Source organism: Rhincodon typus, chromosome 3, assembly GCF_021869965.1.
Source record: "Rhincodon typus isolate 14 chromosome 3, sRhiTyp1.1, whole genome shotgun sequence".
NCBI lineage: Eukaryota > Metazoa > Chordata > Chondrichthyes > Orectolobiformes > Rhincodontidae > Rhincodon > Rhincodon typus.
This window is the reverse complement of record NC_063334.1, coordinates 38,413,624-38,426,152: the sequence shown is the minus strand read 5'-3', so window position 1 is coordinate 38,426,152 and position 12,529 is coordinate 38,413,624. Positions and strand designations below refer to the sequence as shown.

The following is a 12,529-nucleotide window of genomic DNA, read 5'->3' as shown; positions in this document are numbered from 1 at the left end:
CCAGGCAAATTATCTCGTTATCCACCCTCATTGAGTTAGAAGTATAAGCAGCAGATCCTTGCCTTCTACTGAGCAGTCTTGAGTTACTCAACTTTATAAAAACATGTTCATTGTAATATTTATGTTTGTATCATCTGTATAGTCAATCTGAGCACAACTTCAAGCTAGATCCTGTTGATCACTGTGGCAGCTAATCACAGTGGAGCACAGTTTCACACATGAATATTAACTCAGTGTTTTTGAATCAAGTTAGTTACATTGAAATGATTCAGTAAGCCTGCAACATGAGAACTGTTTGATTCTACATTTTGTTCCATAAATATCCTTCAATAAAGCAAATATGTGCTGTATTATTGATGTGTTCTCGTAATTGCATTAGCAACTGTATGTCTGTCTTGAGTAGATAGCTCCCAAATATGTTCCTTTTTTTTTGTTTTTGCACCTTCTTCCTTTCCCATCTTTTTATCCCTATCTTCACCCTTCTCCAATATAGTGGCTATATTTTAGTTCAATGTACAGGTGAAAGTTTCCTGAACAGAACATACTTCCATTTTTTTCAAGTCTTTTTAATTCTCTATTTTTACTTGTTCCTTTTGAACTGGAATTCTGACAATTTCCTGGAATCACCTGTTATGGCTGTGATGCTCTGCTTAACTGCATTTTACGTCATGGTTAACATGACAGTTCTGCTGTTCATTCTCTTGCAGTTTAGTATACTGGTGGCTTCTGAGTCCCAGGCTGAAGTCTGCTTTCTCTTAAGCCGAACCTTTTTTTTTCTACTGATGTCTGGGCTTTGATATGACCTCAACCTATACCTGACACATTGCTAAATTGCCCATATATGATACTTGGCAAGATTCACAAATTAAATTTCTATTCGCCTATTGAAACTTTTCTTTCTAGATTTGGCTAGCTTTTCATCCATTTTAATGGGTTTTAATCTTGCTCTTGTTGCTGAAAGATCTCTGGTTTTGCTGCTTTGTCTGCTTGCAGGTGTTAATGCTTTACTAATTTCGGAAAATTTGTCCTCTTTTCCTGATTTGGCTCTAAGAACTTCTGAGGATTGAAGTTGCACCTGATCTGTTGTGCTATTTTGCTAGCTTACATCTTTCATGTCTCCTGCTTTCCTATGGATCTTCTGTGACGGTCTGGGCTGTGCACATAACCTTCTCTAGTTTCTTACGGTCCTGGGCAGAGTAGTTGCCATAGCAGACCGTTATGTAGCCATTATGGACAGTATGCTTTCAATGGTGCATCTGTAAAGGTTGGTGAGGGACCTTGTGGGCATGCCAGATTTGATGGAGATGAGGGGTAAGCTCTGTTTCTCCAAGTTTGAAAATCTCCACTGGAATCCTGTATACTCCTGTGTCTTTTTCCAGTCTTCATGTGTCTAATGGCAGCTTCAACTTCTGCCACACTGCGTTGGAGTCCAAGGTCATTTTTGATAGGGAGTTGGGGAATTTCCTCCAACACATACTCAGCAACAATTGTATCACAGTTTAGGAATTCTTTTGAGGTGTTCTGTCTGTTGGTCATTTCCCCTATCTCTCAAATGGGGCCCAGCATTATACCACATCAGTTTGAGGCCGAGGGTATTGGTTGTGTATATTGCTTTGGTGGCACTGAAGAGACTCTGGGTGTTGTGCTTGTCAATAGGGCATTACAGCGCCTCGGTTTTCTTGGTCCACTACTGGTTCTTTGTTTTCCCAGTTCTTCTTTGTAACTTCGTCTTTGCTGTTTGAGATCTCCTTTTTGGCTGACTGATGATATTGTTTTGCCAGGTATGGAGAGCTTTCTTTCTCTTGTTGATGCAGCCTTGGATACTGTGGTCATTCTCAACAAACCAGTCTTCGTGTTTCCTGGTCTTATAGCAGACAGTTTCTTCACAGCATGAGATGATGACTGTTTTCAGCTCTGTCTAGATTTTCTCTGTCCTATTAAGATGAGTTCTTTGCCGAATTTGGTGACGACATTATCGGGAAATCGTTAGTCTGCTCAGCTCTTGAACCCACTCAGTGTCGAAGTTTTTTTTTGGGAGGTTTCTTCATCTTCAGCTCATCTGATGGCATTTGATGGACATAGACCACTGCTTGTCATTTCCTGTATCCAGCAGTCTTCTGCACTGATTATCACTTCTGTCATGAGGACATCCTTTTGGTCCAGGGATCAAATGATGACATAGTCGATCATGTGCCAGTGCTTTGCTCGTGAATGTCTCCAGGAAGTATTGAACTTGTCTTTTTAGCAAAACAGTGTGTTTGGTGAGGAGAGGGATCCCATTGAAGTTGCAATTCCTGACTCCTTACATTCTGATAGTTCTTTCCAGAGTTGGGAGTCCTTTCCAACCCTGTCATTGAAGTCTCAAAGGAGGATATTTTTATCTTCCTTGGGGATGTTGGTGAATAAATGTTCAGGGTAGAATAGAAACCTTTTTTGGTATCATCTATGCCATTAAGGGTTGGTGCATAGGCGCTCATGACTGTTGCCTGCTAGTTCTTGGAAAGTTGTAGAAGGAGAGTCCTGAGGCAATTGTTGATGCCAACAGGGAGCTCCCAGAGTCAGTTGAGTTTGTTCTTGATCGTGACTATAATTCCATGCATCCTTGGTTGATCCTCGGGATTTTGGAAGAAGGTGTAGCCACTGCCGCCACCTTCATCCAGCTGCTCTGAATCTTGTGGGTCAGTGATATCAAGTGCTGAAATGCCTGATTTCACAGGCAACAAGGGCAGTTCTTCATTCCAGATGATTGTTTTGCTCATTATCCATGAGGATTCCTACATTCCAGGTTTTAAGATTGACTTTGACTTTGACTTTGTTATTCAGGTGGATGAACCTGATGGATGCAGATTTCCAGCCAGGTTGATGTTGGAGCAGGCTGTTTTCAGGGCATCCTTTTTAGCCTCTTCATGTAGGGTGTGCAGAGTGGATCCTGAAGAGGACTGCTCAGCCATGAGAAAAGCTGCCAAAATGGTCTCCTGTTTCTATTCCAAGAGCGAAACACCACCACTGATATGCTCATGCCAGGCTAGGGACTTCTGGATCTCTGAATCCAGTCCTGTCACATCCCTCCAATTGCTGCAAGGGTGGTGTTGTGTTGGATTGTAGGTGGGTTGTGTTCCTGTCGTAGAATCCTTGTGCGGGTTATCTTTTAATGTGGGAATGCTGTTGCATGTCAGCAGACACATGGTCCTTGACTGGTTTGGGCATATCTTGAAAAAATATATTTTCAATCACAGAATCGTAATAGATGATGACTGTTTGACCTACTGTACCCGTACCACAACTCCGAAAGTGTTGTACTATTAGATCTGCATTCCTAACCTTTCACCATTATCCCTGGACATTTTTTCCTTATCAAGTGCATATTCATACTTTATATCCCTTTTGAAAGTTAGTACAACAGTGACACTTGAGAAAGTACTTCATTGTCTATGAAGCACTTCATAAAGTTCTGGATTGTGAAAGGCACCATATAAAGTGCAAGTTTTCTGAAACATCTTGTGCGATAACAGGAATATTGAAACATCTCTAGTCTTCCATGTAACTGAATTCTTTTATCCCTGATATCATTCTGCTAATTTGTGCTCTCTCCAAAGCCTTAGCATCCTTAATGAGACTTGGAGTTTTAAGGTATTTTAATCTTTACTACATTGGTGTATACCATGGAGATTTGGGCCACCTATGAAGTTTGAACCTTTGTCTCATGTTGATTGTAAAATACTCTTTGTAGCTCTGATTTAGTCCAACAAAATCAAAAACCACAATAGCACCAAGCTAGTTATTTTAACCTAAATAGCCCTGAGTCTTTGAGAGTTTTCAGTTAGTCCACTCAGTGCATGATATCATTGATGAAACCCATACTGAGATTGATTTGTCCTAATTATCTAAAAGTCCGTTGCTTATGCAATAATTGAAATTTCCCTCCACAAGTCTATCAAACTTCCCTAATCCCTCATACTTTTGGGTTTCTTCACTTTGAAATTAGGATTACTTATTAATTTGAGTTAAAAAGTTATAATGCGGCATTTGTTTTCCTTTGGCACAGGAAAAGGCAAAGCAAAATGTGTGTGACCAGCTCGACCCAATCCTAATTGGCACAAATCCACAGCACCAGTGGGTGGTGCTAACAAATGTTAGTCATGGAGGTCACAAGAATAAGAAACAAGTATTTAGAATACCGTAGTGAAGTGTGACACTCTTCTGAGATAGTCCTGAGTTGCATCACTTGGCAGTGCAAAGGGAACTTCACTCTCTAGATCCTCCGTATTAGATCTGAACTATGAATTTATTACACTGGTGATAGTTGTTAAATATGTATTCCATTCTTTGTCCTTGCAGTTACGTTTCTCTTTGTCAACACAGAAAAAATTCCCAAGTATTAGCGGAATGGAATTTGAAACTATAGTTTAGGTGTACTCGTAGCAAGCTTTTACCATAGATTTGGTTTAAATACTTTATCCCCACTGCTAATGTTTTTGCAAGGTTATTTGTTGCCCCGATAAATCCTTGAATTCTGTTACGCAGGCTATTAAGTGGTTTGTCTGAGTATAGTTGTTAATGATGTAGGATTTGTCCCATAAGTGCAACATTATGTAGCTGCAAGTATGGGAACTTGTGGAAAATTGTACCCAAAGGCAATGCGAAAGGACGGTTTAGCTTGATTTGGAAAGTAACAGTATTTTTTTCTGGACATTTGGTACAATTTACTGATTTTTTTTTTGAACTTTGCAGAAATTTAAAGTTACTGCTTCTGGATTGCTGGACTTAGCCTCTCAAATTTCACTGTCTCTGCAGTTGTCTGTTAGCTGTTGTTACATTGGCATGACACAACAGCAAGTCAATGTAACTTGAGAAATAGATCAGACTTTAAGTAGCATTTCCCTTCACCACAACCAAGGTAGGATCGTGCTCCAGTTTGGCTTCTGGTATCCTGAGAGTTGTGGTTTGGTGAGAAGCTCAGGACATATAAGGGTGGAGGCAAGATCTGGACAGGAAAGAATATTGAACATCACAATTGCACATTTTCAATGTGAATGGTCATCTGCTGTAATCTAAAGATGATATGAAAGAATTTGAACAGAAGCAATAGGAATGTTGTTTAAATAAATCTGGATAACTGGATGGGTTTTGTTGAGAAATTATTTTTTTTTAAATATGCTGTACTATTCCTGTGGTGTGTAATTAAGAAATATTCAGTGTCTTACATTTCTTCCTGTTCAAGTATGAGCCTATTTTCCAAAAGACATTTATTCAATATTTACCAATTCTGTTAGTGGAACCAAAACAGAACAGAGCCATGTGCCAGGCTCTTGTTTTAAGCAGCCCGATGAAGATGTCTCGAGGGAGCATTTTGAAAAATTTTTTATCTCTTGCCAATGCTTGCACTGTCGGAAAAGTACGAGATAGTCAAATTTGGTAGCTGAAAGAACAAGTCCATTTTCCATAAGTATTACCATTTGATTTGAATGCTCTATTATAATCTATTGTATGTGTTGTATGCATCATTAACTACAGTCTTCATGTAGAAATTTATTTCAAAATGCAAGTTCGTTTTGTTGTCCCAATGTAATGAAATCCACATCAGCTTTGTGATAAGCCCTAGTACATGAACCCAGCCTGCTGATCTATAGAACCTTGGTACTTATACACTTTCCAAAATACTTTTTGAGCAATAACTCCTGGTACCATGATTTGAAGTTGATTTCAATCTATTTATAAAAACATGATACACAAGTACTTTCTGTTCATTGCTCTGTAGCTTTGCGGTGTTATTGTGGTGGGTTAGCCTATAGCATTCCATTTCCTAACTATGCCTGATTTGGTAAGTTAATTAGCAGCAGAAGTATGCCTTTTAGCCCAGAGCTTGTTCTGCCATTCAATATGTGGCTTCTTTGATTGAGGCCAAAGTCTAGTTCTCATCTATTTCTGATGACCTTTAAATTGTTGTGAAGTAGGATTACCTTGGGTAGGCTCATCAAAAATTTCTTTCCCTTTTATGAGCTATTTAACTCAGTCTTGGAAACTGAATATCAAACAATTGAAACAAAAACTTCAAATTCAATATGTGCTGTTCTAAAGCTTCAATTTATACAAGCTGAAAAGTGTTGATATTTTAAATTTTTCCTTCAATGACAGACATGTAGAACCACTTTTGTAATGTGCAGCAGTGGTTCACAGCTTCAGTCAAATTATTGACATAATGAATCAGTGGAAATGCAGAATGCAAAGTGTCTTAAAGAAAATAAAAGTACTTCCTCTATCAGAATTACAGTGGTGGATTAGCCCTGCTCTTGTACAGCTGCTTCTGCCATAGTCTGAAACCTTGCTTCCATTTTATTTCTTGCAGATGCAAGTAGAGATCCTCGGCTAAAGCCTGGAAGATGATATCCTAGTTTTATTATTTATTTGTTTTTCATGGATTGAAATCTCTTAATCTTTAGTTTACTGGCTGGGCACCAAACTGAGCATTTACTAGGATTGGATAGAGGAAGGCTGTCAAAATTTCTGAGGCTGATCCTTTCAGTAAAAATCCATAAATGATCCAGCATGGTTGCTTGGTGCCCAAGTTCCTGTTCCTATAAGTAGCATTTCACTGGAGCTTTTCATTTTTAAATACAAGCGCAATAAAATTGGGGAATTAGAAAAAGATCTAGTGCAAAACAAAATGTCAATTTCAGTGTGTTTTTTTTTCTATTATTTACTCTTGCCTTAATTTGAGCAACATTCTTTATATTCCTACAATTGCAATAATATATTCTGTCTTTGAATATATATTCCTCATTTTTCCAAACAAGGCCTCCAACTTCCTTTTAAGAATAGGCACAGTATATCGACATACTCTGCCAAAAATCTATCTTGTCAAAAGTCATCTACTTTTCATCAATGTCTTTCTCTTTTCTTGAATATTGTCGCTGGATATGCATATATGTGTCTATTTATTGTGCATCAATAAATAGCTCTTGATTTGTTGCCATGGGCAGTCTCATAGGAACAAATTCCTTGCAAAATTTTAAGGTTTGAAACAAGTAGTTTCTATGGCCCAATCTATACGTAAGCCTAATAGGATGACTTTCTCCATTATTAACTCCTTAAGTCAACTTTATGCTGTTATTTCTGCATCATTGATTGCAGTTTCTTTTGTATACAAGGCCACTAAGAGAGAAGACAACCATTGCGGTAACATCGAAAGGTCGTTATGGTTTAGAAGAGGAGCGAGGAGCCCTGTGCACTTCTACTCGTCGACGTTCTATCCCCCGCAGTTTAGGAGGCATGTCAACAGGTGTTACAGAATCCATAATGATTCAGACTTTGCGACAAGAAGAACAGCAGCGAGCAAGGGAAGAAAAGAGGTAAGACATTCAACAAAATGTTGGAAATTAACCCTGGGCTGGTAATAACAACGTTACTTGGAGCGATCCCCTACAAAATAATTTCCCTGCCTTTTTCTGAAGCTTTTATTTTATCTTTCTTAACCTTTCTTTCTTTGAATAGAAGTCTCTACTTCCATGTCCGTATGTGCATATATGCAGCAAATTCAGACTCTCCTCTTAATTAAAAAGTACTAAAGTATTAGAAAATGTAAGTAATGCCCCCATTTTTGTTTTGTCCAGCAATTGCTTTTACACTGTTCTCTCTGCGCTTTTCTTAATTTTAATAACTTATCCTGTTGTTCTCTATAGTTCCTGTTGCAGGAAAAATAGCAATAAAATTGTATAAATTATTACATAATTATGGATCAAATTGAAAGTAATATACAGTGGACCACGTATTGTGCTGGTTGACAACGTATTTCACCTTAAGGACCTGAAATATCAACATTGATGGAACGAAAGATGATCATATTGCATTTGAACAATATAAACACAGATTCCAGAATATACAGCTTTTTCATAAAATGTTTGTTTGACTCTCAACTGCGTTACACAGTGGTAATTCTGCAAATTATGAAGTTCATCTTGCTCTGCTTGAGGATGTACTTTGTTTTACTTTGAAGTCTTAACATAAAGTAGGTGGTAAGGGAGCTTTTGTCTAACCAACCATGAACCTTTAAAGTACTTGCAGTTAATTTGAGTACCCATGGGGATTTTCTTTTTTTGTTTCCTAACCGTGGTATCTCAGAACACAATTACCAGTGAATTTGAATTTCAGAAAAATGGCATGCACAAAACATTGCTACTGGTAAGTATGTTTCAAACAAGTACTCAGGCTTATTAAATGAAAACAGAAATTGTTGTAGAAACTCAGCAGGTCTGGCAGTATCTGTGGAGAGAAAGCAAAGTTAACGTTTCAAGTCCAGCGACCCTATTTCTGCCAGACGACCTGAGTTTCTCCAACAATTTCTGTTTTCGTTTGATCGTCAGCATCAGCAGTTCTTTGTTTCATTCAGATTTATGAATGGAAGTAGTGTTAAAACAAGCAGTTTTAATAAAACAAATAAACCTCAAATATGGTTATCAGATAGATTAGCTGATCTTTTTTCTTTTCGGACAGGAATTAATTCAGATTTCTAAAAGTTAATTGCAAAACAGCATTTTAAAACTTGTCATTTGCTTTTGAGATTTAGCCTCAAATTTTAAGAATTTCATATTTTGAACAGGGGCAGTCAGTTAAGTTGTTGTGTCCATGCATGTGCTAGCTTGCATCAATTAATCCCATTCCCTGGGAATATAAAGTGTTATGCTGGTAAACGATGCTGTTCTGGGTGAGCATTATCTATTGCTTAGTCTATTCTTTTTTTGTATAGTCATTTTCTTTTCATTTTTAAAACAAGTGCAAACAAGCAATGAACAGAGATGTTGCATGTTAGCTTGTAACTTTTGAAATATATTGATCATGCTACTGACTTGCAGGTTTGCGATAGTATCCTTAATGAGATTGCTTCGTGTTTGGGGGGATATTTACAGCTGACTTGGATAGGGGAAAAGATGTCATGCAAATGAAAACTTTAATTTTTCTAGTCTGAAGTGAAAATATTTTCACTGCTGTGTCCCAAATTTGCCAACTGTCCTCTAGTTTGGACCTATTTCTGTGATGTATCTCACGTGGAAAGTAAAGCCTGTGTTTATGTCATTGAGCACTCAATTTATTAGGTGGTAACTAGCAGCCATTGAATTGGAACACTTTTTTTTGCATTCTGATGTAATTTTCAGTGATTGATAAACATTACTTTGTTTTAATATAGTATTAATCTGTGGTGTTTTGTGGTGAGGGAGGGGTGGGTGGAGTAGTGACTTTGTGTGACTTGCTGTTTCCTGCTGTACGGGCATTGAGGGCATCAAGTGGTAATCCCCTCCTGTGAAACAAATGTCCAGGGTTGCTAGATTTCTTTAGTCTCCAAAGTTAACTTGTAATGTTGGAATAATTTTTTATTCATTAAGTGTATTGTTTTCCTTTTGCTGACGTGAAAACTCAGCAATACCATTGATGGAGTTCCCAAATGGTTATTTCCTTTCACATAAATTTGTAAGTGGAGGCAAGCCTATAAGGGATGTCATACAATGTTTGAGCAGTGCCCTGCCGGTATGATGTGCAGTTTGATGGTAAGCTTCTAGATGCAGCCTCCTAATTTGCCCCATCTAATGAGATTTATCAACAGATTTAATGGTGTAAATGAAACCCCCCTTTTCCTAGTTCTTTGCCAACTCCAACCCTCCCCCCACAGACCACAAACAGTTTTGATGAAGAGGATATAACTTGGCAGCTGCCTTGGACCAACACCATGATAATGCAGATGAAGTGGAGTATAAAAATTGCGTAGCCACCTCCATCCTTGTATGTTAGTAGGTCACAGTGAGCAACGCCCACCCCACCCTACTGCCCTAACACCGGGAAACCACAAAACCCCTTTCTTGGTCCGAATTGTTGAAGGTGCAAAATTGAAAATAATTATCTTTTTGAAACTGCTGAAAGGGGGGGAAAAAAATTACTTGAATTTCCAAATGGGGTGAAATGAGAAGAAATTGGAAATAATTTCGTCATTTCCAAGTTAAGTGGAAGATTTTCATGATAATCAATAATGCGTAATATAACAATGTAAAATACTGACAGTTAATGCATGTATAGTATTATCAGAGTACTGGAGAAAGAGAAAAAGATATCCTGATTCTGGTTGGTAAATAAAAAAACTTCAGGTTCCTGAGAAAACCATAGGAGAGGGTCGAAAGATCAGCGAAATTCTTCTTGCAACTTCTTGTTCAGTGTTGCAGTTTAAGTAGAACATTTTCCAAGCTACCAGTGCCTTGGATAAAGTCAGGTCCCAGACTGGTTCTGGTCCTAGTTATTTTTTACATCCGAGACAGAAAGAAAACCCAGGTTGAAAGCAAACCAGCTTCAGAATCTCACTTCCTTATCAATTCTGCTGAGACCAGCTCAGAGTGCCCCACCAAAGAGGTAAATGCATTATTGGTGTTATTTATACCCAACTCGTCAGCTTGACCCAGTCCTCTTCCGTCTTCCCTAATGAGTGGCCAGGACTTGGGACCTGGTCTGTAAGGTCTACTTAAGTGAAACAACAAAATTAGTTTTACTCGTTAGCTCTTCTGCTTAGCACTTTAATAATTCTTATTACTCATTTTTCATAATTTTCTGTTTTGGCACTTTTACTCGGCAATTTGTTTTCTTCATTTCTTTTTGTTGAAATTCATATTTAATGTTTTACCAACTACTAAACCAGATCTGAGGCCACTGCTTTTCTGGGAAATGAGAGGTTCACAAAAAATCTGACTGCTTTCTGCAAGTTTGGCAAAGGGTGTTATTTTCACTCCAGTAGAAATGGGGTGAGTTGGAAATGCTTAGCATATCTGTAGGTGAACAGAGATCAGTGACCCTTCTTTATAAGAGCTAATGTAGTTTGTGGACCTGAAGCATGCTCCCTGGCCTGTTAAATGTTTCCAGCACTTCCTAGTTTTATTATTGATTTTCCATATCTGTAGGACTTTGCTGTCACATACTCGATGTTGTTTGCTAGAACAGCACCATGAAACTGGCGGTTTCTCCATAGAACCAAGAAACCTGAGGGGATTGATACAGATGAGTAAAATTATAAAGTTCGAGAATAAACAATCTGTTTCAAATCAGTGAAGGATCTATAATCAAATGGCCTAAATTTAATTTCATTTGATTATCAAAGGAACTAGAAGTAACACAAGAAAAAACATTTACGCAGAGTGGTTAGGATTTTCGGTTCACCTGTCCCTGATATTGTGGTGGTTATGGATACAGATAAATTAAGATTCAAAAGACAATTGGATAAGTACTTGAAGGAAAGAATGAGGAAGGGGACGGAGGTTCTTGGGAGAACTGGATTTCATTCCGAAAGAATTGGCATAGACTTGTAAAGCTGAATGGCTCCCTTCTGTGCTGTTTTAACCTATTAAATAGATCATCACAAAGGTGATTTGCAGAAGAATGTTGGGAAGAAAGGACATGGTTAAATGGGCCTGAATACTGAGGAAGCACCAGATCCCACAATTTCTCTCCCAGGCCTTGAGTGCTATGAAAGGCAGCCCTTCTTGTAACAATAAATTTCAATGCACCACCTTATCAGCTGTCAAACTCGGGTGGTGTGCTGCTTGGTAATATGCTTCTAAACTCATGGCTACATATTGGTTGATTTTCCTGCTGTTTTGACTCTTTTAGTCCCTTGCTTTTTCAGATTTCACAAGAGTTCAAGTTTTTTTAAACCTCTTAGAACTAGAATTTTGTCAAGTCAGTGATGTTCTAGTTAGGAGTAAGTATGTGGAAGGAGGAGCTTCAATTATTTTTCTGGGTTGTTATGTTATGTCAAACATGGAAGTTCTGTATAGCGTTAAAACTTACATGGTGTGGCAAAAACACACACCTTAGTTGATCTTAAAGAAAACTTGAGCAAATATTTAATAGGAGCTCAAAAGATCTGCTTGTTTTGTCCTTTACTATTGCACAAACTTCAACAGTATCTGCATCTGAATTTACTATTAATGATCTGCCTTGATTCCAACTCAAATTGCTCAAATGACATCTAGTGCTGTTTTCCCTCTAATTTGTAACACAGTTACACTTAAAGGCTCAACTCAAGAGAAAAGAAAGTGGTATTTCAAAATGTCAATGATTATCAACTTTTTATAAATTATAGCATAAGTTTATGGGAAACTTTCAGGTAAATTAGTTGGTACATATGGAAAGTGCTGGATACAGCTCAGGGTAGACAGCATCTGTAGAAAGAGAAAAACCGATCCAAGTTTGAGATCTATGACCTTTCTTGAGTCCGGACAGCACGGTGGCTCAGTGGTTAGCACTGCTGCCTCACAGACCAGGAGCCCAGGTTCGATTCTACCCTCTGGCGACTGTGCGGAGTTTGCACATTCTCCCCGTGTCTGTGTGGGTTTTCTCCGGATGCTCTGGTTTCCTCCCACAGTCCAATGATGTGCAGGTTAGGTCGATTGGCCATGCTAAATTGCTCATAGTATTCAGGGATGTGTAGATTAGGGGGATGGGTCTAAGTGGGATGCTCTGAGGGTCGGTGTGGACTTGTTGGGCCAAAGGGCCTGTT

The 12,529-nt window shown here is 38.4% G+C and overlaps 1 protein-coding gene across 1 annotated transcript in view; it reads left to right on the top strand.

Annotated features, from left to right (window-relative positions):
* The window catches only part of LOC109935423 (uncharacterized protein KIAA2026), a 79,590-nt gene that overhangs the window by 7,651 nt on the left and 59,410 nt on the right, over positions 1-12,529 (top strand). The window contains exon 2 of the mRNA XM_048620357.1: positions 7,149-7,349. Coding sequence (XP_048476314.1) covers positions 7,149-7,349 — 201 coding nt within the window. The remainder of the gene's footprint in view (positions 1-7,148; positions 7,350-12,529) is intronic.